Source organism: Hypanus sabinus, chromosome 2 (genome assembly GCF_030144855.1).
Source record: "Hypanus sabinus isolate sHypSab1 chromosome 2, sHypSab1.hap1, whole genome shotgun sequence".
Lineage (NCBI taxonomy): Eukaryota > Metazoa > Chordata > Chondrichthyes > Myliobatiformes > Dasyatidae > Hypanus > Hypanus sabinus.
Window position 1 is genome coordinate 143,707,969 of NC_082707.1, and position 20,581 is coordinate 143,728,549.

The 20,581-nt window shown below is 39.1% G+C and overlaps 1 protein-coding gene across 4 annotated transcripts in view; it reads right to left on the reverse strand.

Annotated features, from left to right (window-relative positions):
- Positions 1-18,463, reverse strand: part of hectd1 (HECT domain containing 1) — a 92,355-nt gene extending 73,892 nt beyond the window's left edge. Inside the window, exons 1-3 of one of the 4 annotated variants that reach the window (XM_059956152.1) lie at positions 16,160-18,463; positions 14,270-14,839; positions 13,379-13,591 (exon numbers count right to left, since the gene is read on the reverse strand). In XM_059956152.1, the coding sequence (XP_059812135.1) occupies positions 13,379-13,518 (140 nt within the window). In that variant the 5' untranslated portion in view covers positions 13,519-13,591; positions 14,270-14,839; positions 16,160-18,463. Of the gene's footprint in view, positions 1-13,378; positions 13,592-14,269; positions 16,122-16,159 lie in introns of those variants that run through there. The other 3 variants (XM_059956172.1, XM_059956144.1, XM_059956162.1) reach the window with 3 other exon arrangements.
- Positions 18,464-20,581: the final 2,118 nt, after the last annotated feature.

Genomic DNA, 20,581 nt, shown 5'->3' on the forward strand with positions numbered 1-20,581 from the left:
CATGTACTGTGGACCTGTCTCAACTTGTATGCTTCCAAGCCTTGACTTTTCTCAACACATGCGTACATCAGTCACTGTGTATAGAGACTGCACATCTCAATGCATGTGTCTTGACTGTCATGTATGCACAGAGCTTGGTGAGCATTTACAAGAGCCATGTGCGATTTATATTTTTTGCTGTTAAGTACACGTGTAATGAACAAGACTGCTTACTCATAGCACATAAACTCAGAGTTGGATATGATGGTGATCCCAAATTATTGTATTATATATGCCAAAATAAAAAAAAAATCCAAAATCTGAAATATGTCCTGCCCCAATCATTTCAAATATGGAGTACGATTCCAATTTAATATCTCCTGCAAGGTCTATAGTTATTCTTAAAAAGTATTTGAAATCTTAACTAACACTCTTTCAAAACAGTTTTCAAGAGTTTGGATGAACTGCGAAATAAATGTTAGGAGTCTTGTTAGGCTGGATCACAACTGTAATGTTAAATGCCAGATTACTGCTTCAAACACTTGCAGTAATTTAATATTCCCACAATATTCTCTAAGAAAGAAAATACGGGTTCAGACAGTGCCAGTAATATACTCAATCCTACACAAACATAGAACATTACAGCACAGTACAGGCCCTTCAGCCCACAATGCTGTTTCAACTTTTTAACCTACTTCACAATCATTCTAAACCTTGCCTCCCACATAGCCCCACATTTTTCTTTTGACATGGTTTATATTTTATTTCTAGTTATTGTGAACCTTTTAAGAAGTGATCTTCAAGCCCTGAAAACTAATCAGCAAGACCAATAAAATTTTGACACCTTAAACCCCATTTCCCTTATCTGCAGAAAGGAATACTGACATGCAAGCAAGCAACATGTTTTAATGCGGTATACAGGTACAAAACGAGAGGAACATGTCCAGTGCATTATTTCTCTTACAATGAAAATAAACAGATGGCAATAGCAGCTAAAAAAAAGTTCTGTTGGACAAACCAGATTTCCAAAATTGATCTGGTTTCCTAAGAAATACTAGTTATTCAAAAACATACTCTTTCCATCTTTGCATCACAAAATAACTCTGAATACTCAATAAGCACAAGCCAAAACATTTCTGTAATATCAAAACACCAGCTGAGGAAATCAGCTTTTTAATCATGTATATAATTAAGTAGAACCACCCCTCTCCTCTACTTAAGCCCAAATACTGTGGGCATAAATATTTGACAGTGCTGAATTATTTTTAGCTTGAGTTGTGTCGAGTATAATTGTGAACTTAGGATGGGCTTTGCATGCCCAAATAAGAACTTAGCTGTTCTGTAAACAGATCCTTTATATTTATTTTTATAAACAGTGATGATCCTTCATAAAACATTCAATTCATATTACTCTACTGCTAAGTACTCAAATATTCCCTATCTCATCTGATAATGCCAAAGTTTCCTCACACTTTTATTTGTGTGCATTAATATCCTACAATTGGGTGGCCTGATGGCAATAGAGTCAGGATGTGGAGAACAACTTGTTTCTGATCATTCAAAAGTAAGTTTGAAATTAACAGTACACTTGTCAGAGAAGCAAACAAATTAACACAGTGAGAAACTGGAAGAATTGAATGCTATGCACAACAGTCAACAGAGGTAATTCAAGTAAAATTAAGTAGGTTTGCATGCAGATGATTTCACATTACAATTTGATTCCTACCTCCTGTTTCAACAATGAGGATAAAAGCAAAACCCTACAGCAAAAGACCGTCACCTCAGCAAAGAAGGAGGATGTCAGAAAAAACAAAGCAAACGGTACTTAATGTCAGTTGCTAAATCTGCAATGCTAAGCCAAAGCACCTCTGTCAACTCTATTTTAAACACCTCTCCAGGACACACATTCAATGAATCAGAAAGTAGATTCATTGAATCTTCCGGCAAGAAGGTGGCGAGTTCAAACACAGCGACCTCTCAGGGGCAAGCCAAAGGTGCACATTTCTTTTTAAAATGTATTATTTATGATTGTGAGACTATACTGGGCGCCAAGAACTACGTGTTCAGTATGTCAACCATATCAGTGATGTGCTCGTTGTTTGGAGGATCCAGCCGAGATGTCGAAGGAGTAGCCAGCAGATTGACTGGAGAATGAGAAGCTGGCAGACTGGTCAGATGGGTTCGGAGGAGCTGACCTAGTTGCTGTCTACCACTTGAAGGCAACGGAGGCACTTGAAGGTGTGCGAAGGCAGTGTGCAGTGTAACTATGACTGTCTTGGACATTTCTCTTGCAATCACAAGTCCCTGTTGGACATTGATAACTTAAGATGCTACAGGCCTATTTCCCTTGTTTGGTGGAAAGACAAGCGACAAGGCAGCAGCGTGGCCTCGGTTGTAACAAGGACTAGGCTTAAAGCCGCGGGCTTGCCTGCTGCTACAGTTCAAGTGAGGAGATGCCAGAGGCAGTGTAGCATAGCATCCATGATCAGTTGGGGGTGGGGGGAGGGGGAGAGAGCCTCTCCCATTGGTGCTGCCCCCCAGTGTTCAACTGGTGGAATGACAGGATAAATTGCCAGGAGCAGTACCGTTAATCTGCATGATTTTTTTCCTCGCGCTATTTTGAATGTATGTTATGCACCTTGGTCCCAGAGGAATGCTATCTCGTTCAACTGTATCCATGTATGGTTTGAATGATAATTAAAACTTGATTTGATTTGATTTTGAAAAAGTAGGAAATACAACTATACAATTCCAGAAACTAAAATGACAGCTTCTGAATACATTTAATTATTTAGACAAACTGAAATACCCGTCATTCATTACTTGTTACTTGGTTAGTTGAACAGAAACTGCAAGACAATTGCTGGACTAACCAAACTTAGAATGTCCCATTTACCATCACAATCAGTGCCTGCATTCTGCTCAGTTGATCTCAACAACCTAAATGAACTTTATTTACATGAAGTCATATTGAAACTTCTGAATACCCCATCCAACCTCTCCACTGCCCCCAAACATAGAGCACAGACAGGGATGACTATTTACTTTTCAGTAGATTTGACAACTTAATATCATCTCATGGTGTCAGTCCAATATTCCATTAAAAGTTACAACATCTATTGGAGAAGAATGGTAAGAGAGGCTACTGTAACACTAACAGTCACTCTGAGTGAGCTGCAGATGTCAGTGGCTACAAATGGAGATGAAGTTCATGGCTCCACAATCTCAAAATTCTTGCATAAAAAGGGAGTTTATGGAAGAGTGGAAAGGACCCTGGGTAAAACAAAACCGTATCTTTGCCCATCAAGACCTTGCAAAGCTTCATTTAGAAGATACTGTAAAGATGTGGAAGAAGGTCTTCTGGTCAGATGAATCTAAAGTGGAACTTTTTGGCCTCAACACTAAATGGTACTTGTGGTGGTAAACCTAATACTGCACATCAACTGGTAATACAATCACTGGTGCAAAGCATGGTGGAGGTAGCATAATGTTATGAGGATGCTTTTCTACAGCAGGGACCGGAAATCTGGTCAAGATAACTGGGAAGATGGATGCTGCTAAAAACAGAGAGATCCTGGATTATAAAACCTACTACCTGCTCCCCGAAAGCTTAAACTGGGGAGGAAATTCATTTTCCATCAGGACAACAATCCAAGGTACATGGGGTGATTGATAAGTTTGTGGCCTGAGGTAGAAGGAGTCAATTTTAGAAAACCTAGTTCATTTATTTTTCAACATCGTTCCCTCCTACATTTACACACTTAGTCCAGCGGTCGTGGAGTATACAGGATCCCTTCTTTATAGAAGTTGGCATCTTGGACTTCAGAAAGTGGTCCACAGCAGGGGTGATTGATAAGTTTGTGGCTTAAGATAAAAGGTACATGCACGTGCAGTTCAACTCTTTCAGTGATTATGCATAAAGTCTGAAGTTAATAACTTTTTTGGTACTTCTATTTCAGAGAATTGAAAATTACAAGTAAGCGCTCTCTGAGAAAATGGACAACATCAGCCTTTGTGCAGTCATCCGCTACCTCGGTCTCAAGGGCTTATCACCCAAGGAAGTCCACGACGACACGGTGGCAACACTAGAGGAGGGTTAAAAATAAATGTGCTAGATTTTCTAAAATTGACTCCTTCGCCATGATACCTTAGGCCATGAACTAATCAATCACCCCTCATACATTGCCAGAGTAATCATGGAGTGGCTTCAGATGAAGGAAATTGATCTCCTTGAGTGGCCCAGTCAGAATCTTGACCTTAACCCAATCGAACATCTCTGACAAGACTTCAAGATTGCCGTCCACCACCGCTCCCCAAATAACCTGGCACAGCTTGAGTAATTTTGCAATGAAGAATGGGCAAATATTGCTCTTTCATGTTGTGCAAAACTAATAGAAACTTACCAAAAAGACCACTGGCTGTAATAGCTGCAAGAGGTGGTTCATTTAAGTACTGAGCAAAGGGGAATGAATACTTTTGAAATGCTGACACTTCAATTTTTGAATTTTTAGATTTTCATGCTTTACCACTTTTTCCTTGTTTTTGGAGGCTCTTCTGTGAAAAACAGCAGCTTGTGATTCACAACTAAAAACTCTCAGTTAAATTGACCAAAATCCTTGGTTGTAATATTTATGTGAATAATGCATTGGGGGATGAGCACTGTAGTGCTCATGCAGCTTCTCTATCAAAGTATTTGGGTCCACTTTTGCAACTTATGCACTCCATTCAATATTAATAATTAAAGCTACTTTCTTATCATTATGTGCTCAATAAACACCCATGGTATACAAAACAGCCTCTCTGATAGCTTAAGCAGTAGTACAAGTACTTCCAGAGCGTACTTGCCAATTTCTTGTCAAAGCTGGAGAATCATTTTTCAAAATGAAACGACTTTGTTCACTCTCCAAGAATCCAGACCTCCCACCTCACCAGTATCATCTGTTGTCTGGCCCCCGACATCTACTAGGCAACACCATATCTTTGAGGCCCGGTCCTTGCATATACAAGCACATATAGATTAATAAAAACACAACTAGACAAATATATATGCATATAGTACATATATACTATATGTATATAGTCCAGACTGCTCAGTTGTCACAACTGTGCTACACCACCCCCAGTAGAGCGTGATGGTTCGGACACCTCTCCTCTGGCAGCTGAAAAGTGACCCTGCAGCTCGAGACCCAAATCCATTAGTGCAGCTAAAACATCTGCAGTCAGCTACAACAGAGCTTGACTTCTGGTGAGCAAAACTCCGGGAGGGCAGCTCTGACTTTGTTCTGGATGCCACGCCATACTCCTCGGGTGAAACACAATGACTTTAAGCCCTCACTCTGAGTGGCTCCAAATATGAAACACCATGGCTTCAGGTCTAGTCCTTGAGGACAAAGCCCCCTCTATCCTTGCACCCAATAAATCAGTGAATCGAACTTGCAACACACCAGATTAATCAGCTTTATATCTCATATTAACCAAGTTTTTTCCCCTCTCTAGGGAACTTTCAGACTTCCTTCCACTTATCCAAGCTTTACCTCCTCTAAACATAGCTTAACACATCTTTCATCTGACCTCATCATCATTTGTTATACAATTTGTCTGGCTGGCCCTGCACTTTATCACAGATCAGGCTTCACCACTCCTTTTAGCTTAATTTTTTCTCAGTTCTAATTAACTCAAAATATCTTACTGTTTCTCTCCTCAAAGTTTCAACACTTTGCTTTCATGACCCTCTTATTCAAACCAAGAAGGTCCAACAATGTGTTAGAATCATCATCAATACAATGGAATCAAGATGTAAATATTCAGTGTCACAATCAAACTTGGAAACCCCATTTACAGACCAAGAAGTTCCAAGCCAATTTCATTCTCGTGAATCGCCTCCAAGCGCCTGGAACATATCATCCTCAGTAAAATCAAAGACATGGTAATCCAAAGAAACACAGATAAATCAGGATCAGGTTTAATGTCACTGAAATTTGTTTGTTTTGCAGCAGCATGGTGCAACACTCGAGCCTTCTATGAATCGCTGTGTGTAGTGAGTGGGCCAACTATCGTTAAGTGCAAGGATGTTGCTCCACTCAACAGCTGATCTACCTCACATTCTATGTTTCCTTGTCACCATCTGCAATTCTGCCAATAGTTGTGTCAATCGCAAATTTATAGAAGGCACTTGAGCTGTGGCTAGCCACAGTCATGGGTGCACAGAGAGTAGAGTAGTGGGCTGAGCACTTGTCTTTGAGGTATGAGGAAGTCAAGGATCCAGTTTCAGATGGAGGAACTGAGGCCCAGGCTTTGGAACTTGTTGATTAGGATCTGGGGGTATGACAGTGTTGAACACTAAGCTGTAATCAATAAACAGCAGCCTGATGTAGATATTGTTATTGTCCAAGTGATCCAAAGCCAAATGGAGAACCAGTGAGATTGCACCCACTGTAAACCAACATTGTTAGGCAAATTGCAGCAAGCCCTGGTCCTTGCTTAGACAGTAGTTGATTCTGGCTATGACCAGCCTCCCAGAGCACTTCATTACAGTAGATGTGAGTGCAACTGGGTTCAATTTAGATTCAAAAGCATTTGTTGCTATCAACTTTCAAGTCTGCCTTACTTCACAACATACAACAAGTGGAACTCTAAGTTTATATTGCAGTGTTGTAGAGAACACCGTAACAATAAAGATAACATGTTTTCAATAAGATCAGAAAATAAGGATACACATAAGGAAAAGGAGCAGAATTAGGCCGTTTGATCATGGCTGATTTATTTCCCTCTGTACAGTGAATTCCACAGATTCACCCCTCTGCCCTAAACTTCCTTCTCATTTGTGCTAAAGAGACATCCTTCTACTCTGAAGCTGCAGCCTCTGGTCCTAGACTCTTTAGGAAATATCCTCTCCAGGTCCACTATCTCGGCCTTTCAATATTTGATAGGTTTTATTGAGATTCCCATTCATTCTTCTAAACTCCAGCGAGTACAGGCCCAGAGCCATCTAATGCTTCTTACATGTTAATCCTTCCATTCCCAGGATCAATCTCCAATGCCAGCTCATCCTTCCTTAGATATTGGCCCCAAAATTCCTCAGATACTCCAAATGTAGTTTGACCAATGTCTTAAAAGCCCAGGTATGGGTGAAAGCAAAGGTCTATAATAAAGGATAGTCCTGGAAAGTTGAGTTTTAAATGTTCTAAAGTAAGACACATCAACTAAGACAAACAAGTCAAATAATCAAAAATCCTATGGTATATTGTCAATTGAGATACAAGAAAGCTCTGTAAATGTTGGACCCTTCCAACCTTTTAAGCTACACTGCCTAGCAACTCCTGATTTAACCTAAACTAATCAGAGGGCAATTTACAATGACCAATTAACCTACCAACCTCAAGTTGTTTTGTCAAATATTTAATGCTTAAATAGTTCCAAATTTCCTGAAATAGTTTAAAATGTGAATGGTCTGTGAGTTTTAAAATGCTGCTTGAAGTGCAGCAACTAGAGTTCATTTTGATTCGGACAAAGAAAAGGAATGTGAGAGTGAGAAGTGAATGAGAGAATGAGAACAAAGCCATGTTTGTTAAATCTGTATTCGGAGAATGGGCACCTCTGGAATAGGATGTGACCAGTTAGAAGATTCTGTTATTTTCTATGAAATAAACGTGCAGGAGATTCAAAATAAATTCTGTTATTTTCTATGAAATAAACTTCTTTAAGAAGTTACATGACTGTGTGAGAGCCCCACCAATCCATTTTTTTAATTTGGAATCTGTGTTAAAATGCTTTTTAAAATGAGGAAATTAACTGTTTATTCCAATTTTTTTTTCCATTATGTATTTGCAAAGGTTCTATTGAAGAATTCTCATTTCCTTTTTGCTTTCAGGTTGTGTTCTTTCTTTCCTTCAGAATTGATATGGTTGAGAGCAAGAGATGCCCAGATTCCACACTAGCTAAAAACATCGAACTGTAAAAGTGCCTAGAAATGAGATTTCCACATGTTTAAAAGAAATTGACATTTCAGGAAATTCATAATTAGCATATTATCAAATTGAGAATTTGAAATTGGTATTTTGGGAGGTAGCTTTGAATATTTGGGGAGTAATCTTAAATGTTAATTTTCTGAACAAAAATGACTTATTTAAAGGATTATTGTCAATGTACTAATTAAATTTTAAGAGTTCTTCTAGAAAGCTTGTTTTTGAAGTAATTACAGTGTAAAATATAAATGAGCAGTTAGGATTCGGGTTGGCACAACATCATCAGCCGAAGAGCCTGAACTGTGCAGTACTGTTTTATGTTCTATTTCTGTCACTTGTAATCCAAATCTTCAAGTTCACTACACGTCTGGTGAAATGCAAAATGAAGTTTCAGCTTAGATCAGGGCTAGATCACTCGGCAGCAATCCACTACTAACCATAGGAAACCAGGAAGAGGGTCAGTGCACTACCTATCTCATTACAAGAAACATAAATAATAGAACCCCTACTTGTCATTGGACCATTCTTAATGGAAGCAGCACTATGGATGTACGGCAACAAGAATGAGAACACAGAAAACATGGACAGAGTGTGTGAGCAAAGTGATGGAATGTTATAATGAAGGCTTGTTCTGGGAGTTAGACATTTACTGGGATATACCAAAATAGAAATATATTTGGAAAACAGATAGAAAGTTAAGGGTTAAGACACCAAGTTCCACAACAGCTTATACAGCAAGTCCCAATGTTGTAGCTATACAAGACATTGCAAAACCGCACTTGGAATATGTGTAGTTCTGGCAGCATACTGCAGGAAGGATGTGTTTTCAGCTAGAGAGGGTGCATAGAAGATGCCCAAGGATCTTTTTGGGACCAGAGTGATTTGATTATAAGGAGACACTAAATAGGCTAGGATTGTTTTCCCTGCTAGCTCAGAAAGGCAAATTGGTTGGATAGGCAAATTGGGCAATAGGCTCCCATTTCTGTGTTGGTTAACTCTGACTCTATTTAAAATGTAAATTAATGATGTTGCCATTATGATGCATTTCCATGGTAACTTGAAGATAACCTGGAGAAACAAGTGACAAAAATGAAGTTTCAATTCCAATTATACCCACCAAACATTGCTGTAAAATTAACATCTGGAAAATAGACAATGACCTTCAATAACCTTTGAGCAAATGTAAAATAATCTGTGTGCACATTAAAGAATGAATCCAGTAAAATATCAGTAGGATCTGGCCAAGCAATAAAGCTACCTTGAGCTCATCACTGCCTGTGGAATCAGACAGCTTAATGAGCATATTTAAAGAAAAAAAGTTGGAAACGAGTATCTCAGAAATTAAGATTCAAAACATTGGTACGTCAAAGAATCACTAGGTCACATTCTGTGAACATGAAAATACTGACTTTGACCAGGTAAATTACTGATATCTATCAAAATGCTTCAAGGACTGAACAAGGAAGCTCTCAATTCATCCACTTTCCTCCAAAGTATTCACTTTATACTTCAGTCAATTCCACCACAATTAACCCATGAGGACTTTAATAAGCCCAATCTTTTATCCAACTCACCTCTCACAACTTGTTTGTACAATGTTTGTGTTCATAGTCTCTGTAGTAATTGCATACAATATTATTTCTTATAAACATGATCATCCACCTACAGTACATTGTAATAAAGCCTCAATTCCACACCACAATTTTTCATCATGATATAATGCTGTATTATTCTGCAGTCACTTCAATACAATAAACTAGTCAATGACATTTAGATTTCTCAAAGGGAGTTCTTTCAGATATGAATTTAAACCAAGGTTCTTCCTGCACTCTCAGGAGAATGTGAACAATCCCACAGTGATTTTTAAAAGAACAAGCAAGTCTACAATTCTGTCCCTTAACAAGCATCATTTTGAAAACATGGATGATCAGCATTACACTGTTTCTCATGGGAACAGTATGTGGCACTTTCCAGTTTATAACAGCAAGAGCATTTCATTGGCTGGAAGGCATCTTGAGATTGCGAAAAGTGCTATATAAAATTGGTATACCCACTGGAAAACTAAATTTGGAATCACAGCATTCTACATGAATACAAATACCCAACCATCCTGCAAAACTGAAGAGGTACATTCAGGCACAAACTGTTGTTTGCAGTGATTGCCTTCAACAACTTCCTCTCATCTCAATGCATTAATAAAATGGGAGCAAATGCAATTGAATTATACCTTTTGAAGATATGCATCTCTATTTTGAGACTAACTTTACCATTTCTGAACTCGTCGTTTGTTTATCACCTGCTTTTTATCTTGCACTCATATTGAATTAATCATGACCAACACCACATTTTTTCAACTCTACCATTTACAGTTCAAATTAAAGACTTCTCGCACATTTGTTCAGCTGTTCAGAGTCTCTAGTATTTTAGGTTTTCAGTCCAGATGTGCAGTTCCTGCAGCATTTTGCCTGGGAGTATAAATTCTGTTGTAAAATAGTGCTGCTTGCCTAGGAAATAGTTTACTAAACAAACATAAATGTTAACTCGCATTTGCTTCATACCAAAACCCTTCTTTGGTAATGCAAGTCCAGCTTGGACTGAAAAAATATTTTGCAAAGGACTCCAAATCATAAAGCACAACTTGCTGCATTCCTGTCAACTCAAGAAATATTTCTCCAGATCTCAGGAAACAAATTGTCTATTTTTAAAGAAGATAAACAGAGAGACATATTCAAAAGACAAATATACTCGTCCTTCAGGGCATAAAATGAACTATGGCGAAGTTCTCCATATGACTTTCATTGTTCTTTTAGAAGAAAAAAAAATTAAAAACTGGTTTGACAGAACTAACAACACTGATTCAATTGTCAATGTTGTTAAGGTATTGTTAAATGATTGGTTAAAATACCAAGCAAAAATAAATAATCAGTTAATATTATTATTAATATCCTCCAACTACATCTCAATGGTTTTCTCAAACTATATCCTGTTTAAATTTAGAAAAAATTAGAAGTGGTACCTTTAATTCCTCAGTTAAATTTGAGGAAACTTGGAGGCCTTTTATTCAATACTTTCACAGAATGTAATTTGACCTTTTCCGATTCGTTTATATTATTCATTAATTTGAGTAGAGGAGCGGAGCTGACAACACTAATAATTTTTTTGATGTAATAGAATAACCTAGCTTGGTTTTTTTTAAAGTCTCGGTTTAGTTGTGTTTAGTATATTTTGGTTTTGTTTTTTCAATTTGGGTTTTTTTTCCATCTTTTTATTTTTTCTGGTATCCCGTTTATATTTAGGGTTTGGGAGGTCTATTATATGCTGTTACCTATAGTTTTTATTCATGTGTTAACTGTCAACAATGTAATCTAACTCCCTTTGTACTATTATGACTTATGTATCTGTTTTTGAAAGATTCAATAAAAAGACCGAAAAAGAAAAGTTAATATTGATTATTATTCAGAGATTTAAATGAATGAAACTACTTGCAGATGAATGAATTTTTGTTTAAACCCTCAAATGCAAAGACTAATGTTCAAATGTTGAACAATGCCCAACACACTTCAAAAGGTCCAGACTCAAGAAAGAAATTCTAAGAACTTTTCAAAACAGACTTTAAAAAGAGAGGAAGAGCAAAGTAGAGTGTGAATAGGCGAGGATGCTCTCAATTAACAAAGCATGCAAATATCTAGCTGCAATAAACAAAAAAATATACATGAGATTTATGAGAAGATCATGAAGTTTCATTAATATTTGTGATATCAACAGCCAATAACCTGCACCCTTCAACGTGAACTCTGGAGATATAAAAGGTGGTATTAGTGACCCATTTACTAAGTATCAAGATATTTCCATCTGAAATTTTAAAAAATGGAAAGAACAAGTTCCTGTCTGTGCAGTTACTTTCATGACCTCAGAATATTTTACCTTAAAGCTTAGGCAGGAAAACTGAATAACTGTTCAATTAGGTTTTCATTTTGATCAATAGACAAATAAACTTTGTATTATACCATTATATTTTTATGGGAACTAAAGAGATCTTCAGAGGCACGGTTGATTTAGAAGGTGACATCTCAGAAGAAAATTACAGTGCTACATTGATAATGAAAACTACAATGTGCACCATCTTCATAATTACCTCTTTCTGACACAGGCATGTATCTTTCGTATGTGCCAGAAAAATGAGCCACTTCAGGAAAAGGAATTTATTTTACACAGATAATAAGACAACGAATTGCACCAATTCCATAAAGTTTATATGAAGAAAGCACAGCATAATTTTTATTTCCCAATCAAAACTCAACAAAATCCATCACTGAAAATCACCAAAATACTTAAAACCCACTTGAAGGGCAAAAGAATGAACAGCTCTGATGAAAGATTTCTGACCTGAAGTTCTTTCAAATCTGTCGTCTAACTTAACTCTCTTTCCACAAATGCTGCCTGACCTGCTCAGCTACCCAGCATTTTTTGGTTTTATTTCAGATTTCCAGAATCTGTAGTTTATTTTTATTTTCCCATCAGTATTTTGTCTGTTTTAATGAGACCTCTCATTTGCCAAATCTCTTTTGAATACAGGCCTCTCTTCACCTCATACTCCCACCATCATGAATAATTTCAACAAGGGTCTTGGACCAGTTGCTGCCTGACCTGCAGATGTTTCCAACATTCAGACATTGTATTGTGCATGCAACAGCACAGCCTGACAACAAAGGTAAACCCATACGATATAGGAACAGAGTTAGGCCATTTGGCCCATCGAGTCTGCTCCAGTATTTCATCTAATCTAATTTTCCTCTTACCCCCAGTCTCTTCCCCATATCTCTTCATGCCCTGACTAATCAAGAATCTATCAACCTTTGCCTTAAATATAAAGACTTGGCCTCCGCTACTGCCCATAGCAAAGAATCTCACAGATTACCACTCCCTGGTTAAAGAAATTCCTCCTCATCTCCATTCTAAAATTACACCACTCTATTCTGAGACTGTGTTCTCTGGTCCTAGACTCTCCCACCATAGGAAACATCCTCCCACCCTCACTCTATTAAGCCTTAACCTTCCAGTGGACTACAGGATTTGGCTCGGATAATATAAATGATATATAGTTCTACTCTAAACATGTAGATCTAAAGCTACATTTTTGAATATCTCAACTGGTACTTCAGCTACTCAGAATGCTTTAAACATCTCCAGTCCTGCCAAACGATGCGTTTCTTTTCAACGTAAAACATTGAGGGACTTCCTTTTACATAGAATTCTAAATCAGAAACAAATCTAGGACTCAGTACTTAAATAGTCTTGATCTCTCTGCTGAAATAAATCTCACAAATAAGCGATTGAACAAACAAACCACCACTGAGCAATAAAACATATTTTGCAATCTAGCAGGCAGTAAAAGTGAACTAAAAGCAAAACCAGCAACTATCAGCTTTACTTACGTTTCAAAACAACGGTCCACGTTATCGGACATAAGAAGGAGCATACACAGCTGTTCCAATGCTATCAGCTGCATGTCCCTTTCGTCGCCCTGGCCCATCTGCAGCCATTCTAACAACGTATCGGGGTCCACATCGGCCATGCTGAGGCCGCTTCAATATGTAATTCCCAGTGTTCTTCTCTCGAGTTAAAGGGACTGGCAGATAAGAAAGTCACTGGAGAGAGACAGATGACCGTAAATTCACGATTAGTGAAAACAAACCTGATCGATAGCAAACTAATCGTTAACATCAGCTCTTCGCATACAACTGTCTTACAGCTTTAAACAGCTAACATGAAAGGTTAGCAGAAAGTGATTTTCACCCGAAATTGATGCACCACTCCCCTCCCCCATGCTCTCCTCAGGTCGAAGTCGCCATTTAAGTAAGCTCAGGACTGGATTCGACTGCACTGTCACTTTAATTGCACAGCCAGGCTCAGCCTCCGGCCGCCCAGTAACGTCGGAACCAACACACAGGCCCAGCAGGCCTGGCCTCCGGGACACTCGCCGCAGCTCTGGCGGAAGGTCGTGACCGCGCTGCCAGCCGAACTGGTGGACCTCTCTCGACTTACGGGAAGAAAAAACCTGAGTCACCGAGCAGCAGTTCCGCCGCCTTCCCCGCACACAAAGACAAGCCTCGGCCACCACGGTCTCGGAGCGGCCGCTTATCGGCCAGGTCGTTACGACCCGGTGGCGAGAAGGGGTACTCCCGCCGAGGAGGCCTGACTGCCGACCGCCGGTGCCGCGCTAGGCCCCCGGAGAGGCGATGAAGACGTGAAGGGCAACCAGCGCGTCGGACCGGGCCTCCCCTTCCCGGGAGCCCGACACCTTCCCCATTTTCCACTTCACTCACCGGCTCTCGGAGTCCAGACCAACTGCGGTCTTATCCTCGGCCTGGAGCTCGCCGCAGCCCTCCTGACAGTAGGGTCCCAGGGATTGGATAAATAGTAGGAGGCCGAAACAGCGTCCGATCCTGCGGCCGGCCCCGGTCTCTCGGGCACGTAATGCAGCTGCGGCGGAGGCGCAGTGTCGGCTCCTTCCTCCCCGATCAGGGAGCGTCGCAAATAGCCGCTGTCGCCCTCAAGCGTCAAACTGGCGCTTTTTGTGAGGCGTCTGGTTTTTGAAAACTGTTTTCTCGCTTTTCCCTTTCTCGGTCACCATTCCGCTGGATAGTGTAATAGCCGGCCTCAGCCATAAGACGAATAATTACCTTCATGTATGACGAAACGATACTTCGTCCTTTCCCCTCGATTCCAGCGAAAATGATTCACTTTTCAAGTTTCTGTCTGCTCTCACGCCGCCTTTAATCACATCAGTGCTTTTGTAACATTTCCCTTCAGTTGCCTTCTGGCACTTACCAGCATCTGTCGCGTTTCACACGGGTTAACCTCTCGGTTTTCACCAAGCAGAGGAATTTAGGATCCTACTGACACAAATGAACAAAATCAGCCGTCTTCCTACATCCATTTTCTACATTCAAGATGATTGCCGATATCTTCATAGTTTCTAACTGGTTGGAGTAGCAAAATCGTTTCATTTTTCTCTGCCGTCCATTTCTGGCACCCCCCCAGTCTGAGTGCTTGAAACCACAGTGAGCAAAGCAGTTCTGAATTGTCTTAATGCTTATTTCTCACCAATTATAACCGTATTACAATTACAGCACGGAAACAAGCCATCTCGGCACTTCTAGTCCGTGCCGAATGCTTACTCTCACCGAGTCCTACTGACCCTCCATTCTTTTTCTCCTATCCAATTTTACTTTTAAATGACAATACCGAACCTGCCTCTACCACTTCTACTGGAAGCTCGTTCCACACAGCTACCACTCTCTGAGTAAAGAAATTCCCCCTCGTGTTACTCTTAAACTTTTGTCCCCTAACTCAACTCATGTCCTCTTGTTTGAATCTCCCCTACTCTCAATGGAAAAAGCCTATCCACGTTAACTCTATCTATCCCCCTCATAATTTTAAATACCTCTATCAAGTCCCCCCTCAACCTTCTATGCTCCAAAGAATAAAGGCCTAACTTGTTCATCCTTTCCCTGTAACTTAGATGCTGAAACCCAGGTAACATTCTAGTAAATCTTCTCTGTACTCTCTCTATTTTGTTGACATCTTTCCTATAATATATTATCAGTGACAAAAATCACTACCTTTTGAACACAATTGATGCTTTTGAAAATAATTTGCTCTAAGCACTGTGTAGTGTCTTAACAGCCACATAGGTACATGTGACTGATGCTAGTTAGAAACAATCTCCTGCCCCAATTTTAGCAGCATAATGTCCCCAGTAAACTAAGGGAATCCTGGCAGTTTTCTCAATTATTGTTCTTTAAGACTTGTCCCAAATAAGCGGTTGCCCCAATTAGCGGATGCCCCAATTAACCGATGGCCCAATTAACTAGAATCTACTGTATTGAAATGCACTTTGTATCTGCAACCGGGGAGATAAATTGATGAGGAGAAAAGACCAAGATTTAATTGCTGTTACAAGATGTGGCTTTGGTAACCTTAGATGGGAACCAGTTCATCAAGAGTGCTTGGGAGAGGCAAACAAAAAAAACCAAAAGCTGAGGTGGCAGTATTTGTAAGGAATGATATGACTTCTGAAAGAATCTTAGCTTTAGGCGGAGCTAAGAAGCAGGGACAGAAACGTATTGCTGAGAGATATTCATATGCTTCTGAATAGCAGTTGTGATTGACAGCATAGTTACAAACAGAAGAGAAGCATTTGGTCTCCTTACCTTAAAATGGATATACTTGCAACAGATATACTTGTAGCGAAGATTCAACAGACTTGTTTCTGGGATGTCATAGGATGAGAGATCAAGTAAACTACTTCTTTGTTCACTAGAATTTGGAAGAATGAAAGGTGATTTCATTGGAATGTACAAAATTCTTAGAAAGTTCCATGGGCTAGACTTGGGGAGGATGTTTCCCCTAGTTAAGGACTTAGAACAAGGAGTTACTGTTTAAAATAAGAGGCGATCTATTCTGGACTGAAATTAATTTTTCACAGGCTGAAGGATTTTGAAAGTCTCCGCCTCAAAGAGAGTTGAGGCAGAATCGAAGAGCATGTTCAAGATAAAAATTGACACATTTAAACACCAGGTTTAGGTGGAAATTTATATCGAAAGAACACAAAACAAAACAAGAAATTTCATGTGAATTAAATTTTATTGGACTTTGATGGGGTGGATGGCAGCAAATATTTCCTCAAAGCAGAAGAATGGGTTTAGGATTTGGTCAGTCACTAGATAAGCATAGGCATGCCAAGGCCTAAAAGGGCACAGATCACATGTTGGTAAATCGGATTCATATAGATAAATAATTAACAGCATTGATGTGGCAGGGCAGGCAAAACTGTTTTTGTGCTCTATGACTCCATACTCTAATCCACTGCTTAATGTAGTAGTTAATGGTTAGGGGCTTTAAAACAATGCATGTTAGTATTTTAATAATATAGAGAAAGTTCATACAAGTTTATACTTACAAGTTTACAATTTTTTTTCAATGTACAGTTGCATGCAGAAGTTTGGGCACCCCTGGTCAAAATTTCTGTTACTGTGAATAATTAAGTGAGTAGAGGACGAACTGATCTCCAAAAGTCATGAAGTTAAAGATGAAACATTCTTTTCAACATTTTAAGCAAGATTAGTGTATTATTTTTGTTTTGTACAATTTTAGAGTGAAAAAAAGGAAAGGAGCACCATGCAAACGTTTGGGCACCCCAAGAGATTTGAGCTCTCAGATAACTTTTACCAAGATCTCAGACCTTAAATAGCTTGTTAGGGCTATGGCTTGTTTATAATTATCATTAGGAAAGGCCAGGTGATGCAAATTTCAAAGCTTTATAGATACCCTGACTCCTCAAACCTTGTCCCAACAATCAGTAACCATGGGCTCCTCTAAGCAGCTGCCTAGCACTCTGAAAATTAAAATAAATGATGCCCACAAAGCAGGAGAAGGCTATAAGAAGATAGCAAAGCATTTTCGGGTAGCCATTTCCTCAGTTCATAATGTAATTAAGAATGGCAGTTAACAGGAATGGCGGAGGTCAAGTTGAGGTCTGGAAGACCAAGAAAACTTTCCGAGAGAACTGCTCGTAGGATTGCTAGAAAGGCAAATCAAAACTCCCGTTTAACTATGAAAGACCTTCAGGAAGGTTTAGCAGACTCTGGAGTGGTGGTGCACTATTCTACTGTGCAGCAACACCTGAATAAATATGACCTTCATGGAAGTGTCATCAGAAGAAAACCTTTCCTGCATCCTCACCACAAAATTCAGTGTCAGAAGTTTGCAAAGTAACATCTAAACAAGCCTGATGCATTTTGGAAATAAGTCCTGTGGACTGATGAAGTTAAAATAGAACTTTTTGGCCACAATGAGCAAAGTTATCTTTGGAGGAAAAGGGGTGCAGAATTTCATGAAAAGAACACCTCTCCAACTGTTAAGCATGAGGGTGGATTGATCAAGTTTTGGGCTTGAGTTGCAGCCAGTGGCATGGGGAACATTTCACTGGGAGAGGGAAGAATTAATTCAATTAAATACCAGCAAATTCTGGAAGCAAACATCACACCATCTGTTTAAAAAGAAAGCTGGAGATGAAAAGAGGATGGCTTCTACAACAGGATAATGATCCTAAACACACCTCAAAATCCACAATGGACTACCTCAAGAGGTGCAAGCTGAAGGTTTTGCCATGGCCCTCACATTCTCCTGACCTAAACATCATCAAAAATCTGTGGATAGACCTCAGAACAATAGTGCATGCAAGATGGCCCAAGAATCTCACAGAACTAGAAGCCTTTTACAAGGAAGAATGGGTGAAAATCCCCCAAGCAAGAACTGAAAGATTCTTAGCTGGCTACAGAAAGCGTTTACAAGCTGTGATACTTGCCAAAGGAGGTGTTACTAAGTACTGACCATGTAGGGTGCCCAAACATTTGTTTCGGGCCCTTTTCCTTTTTTTGTTATTTTGAAACTGTAAAAGATGAAAATAAAAAAAATAATCTTGCTTAAAATATTAAAGAAATGTGCCATTTTTAACTTTACGACTTTTGTAAATCAGGTCATATTTTACTCACTTAGCTATTCACAGTAACAGAAATTTTGACCGGGGTGCCCAAACTTTTGTATGCTGCTGTAAGTAATGCTGCAATACCAAATGCTGTGCATGTAAAGATATACTTCGATTTTCAAGGATGCATCGATACCAGAGAAATATCAAAAAAACAAAAATATGACAATCTTCACCCATGCTGCAGAAAATGTGGTGGGTTTTAATTGTTTATTGTTCAATCTGACAAATTTCTTACTAGAAATAACGAATGCTGCTTTCAGAACCAGGTTTCACCCAAACAAACATGAGAAGGAATTTCTCCCTTCAGATCGTAAATATTTTGCATTTTGTACTCCAGATTACTATGGATCATGGATGAATGAAACAAATGTTTTCTTATAGTCAAAAGTTTGTATTAAAAATGGTGACAAAAACTCTAAAGGCAACTTGGCCTCTTCCAGCTACTGTTTTTGTAGCATTGTTGGAAAAGAAAAAAAAATAATGGTCAACTGCAACTAAAACTGAGAGCTCCCTGTGAGTTTAAAATAACCGCATGGCAAGTTAGACCACTTCAAAGAATAGTTATGGCTATCACAGATAGGCCTCCATCTACAAAAAAAAACAAAATATTTCATCTGTTACTTTCAATAGTCAGGAAAATGATGAGGTGATCCCTTCAATTTTCTGATCAAGCAGCACCTTCCCTCCAATAAACTGCTTATTGAAGATCATTACAGCATCATTCAAAGTATTCAACATCAAATATTAAAAAAATCATGGTACAGTTAACACGGGAAGTTATGAGGAAGCTACTTTATGCAAAAAAGTGGTGGATACAGCCCTGTTCATACAGGAAAAGCCCTCCCTGCCATAGAGCAGAAAGTACTAACACAAGAAAGCATCATCCATCATCAAGGACCCCCATCATCCAAGCCATGGTCTGTTTGCTACTACCAACAGGCAGGAGGTACAGGGAGACCCATGCCACCAAGTTAAGGAACAGTTATTATTCAATAACCATCAGGCTTTTGAACTTCACTCACCTCTACACCGAACTGATTCCAGTGTCTATGGACTTACTTTCAAGTATTCTACAACTCATATTCTTGATATTATTTATTTACTTGTTTATTAATTATTATTATGTTTTTTTTGTATCTGCACTGTTTCTCTTTTGGACATTGGTTGTTTGTCAGATTTTATTTGTGTGTAGTTTCTCATTGATTCTACTGAGAATGCCTGCAAGAAAATGAATCTCAGGGTAGTATATGTGACAGTCTTCCTAAAGAAATTACAAATGCAAAAACCCTTTTGAGGCTGGATGGTATGTTGCTCTATTCATCTGCTTGACCCTAATCCTTATTAAAAATTCCTTCCATTGTCCTTTGTCCATCATCCATGTATACCTCCATGGATCATGAGAGTATTCTCACTTCTGAAATTGTTGCTTGAGATGTATAAATATCCATAGAAATTCCTTGTATCTATTTTGAATGCACATCTACTATGATAATAATCATTTTTCCCATAAACTGATGTGATATCTAAATATATTCTTGCCCATAGATTTGAAACACTTATCAGTGTTGACATTATTTCAGCATACTCTTCAATGACTGTATTGTGTTCAGTTTTGATCACCTACCTGCAGGAAAAATGTAAACAAGGTTGAAAGAGTCCAGAGAAAATTTACTAGGATATTGACTGGGTCTGGAGGATTTGAGTTATATGGAAAGATTGAACAGGTTAGGACTGTATTCCTTAGAATGTAGAAGATTGAGAGGAGATAGAGGTATACAAAATCATGAGGGGTATATGTAGGGTTAATGCACACTGGCTTTGTCCACTGAGTTTGCTTGGGAACATGAGGGAAAATTTCTTCACTCATAGGGTGGTGAGAGTGTGGAATGAGCTGCTAGCACAAGTGGTGCACGTGAGCATGATTTCAGCATTTGGATGGTAGTGCTACAGTCCTGATGCATGGCGATGGGAGAAGGCCGTTTAAATGGTTTGGGCATGGACTAGATGGGCCAATGGGCCTGTTTCTGTGCTGTACTTCTCTTTTGCGAGAGTGGGAAGGCGGGGAGATCTCCAGTGTCCCTGA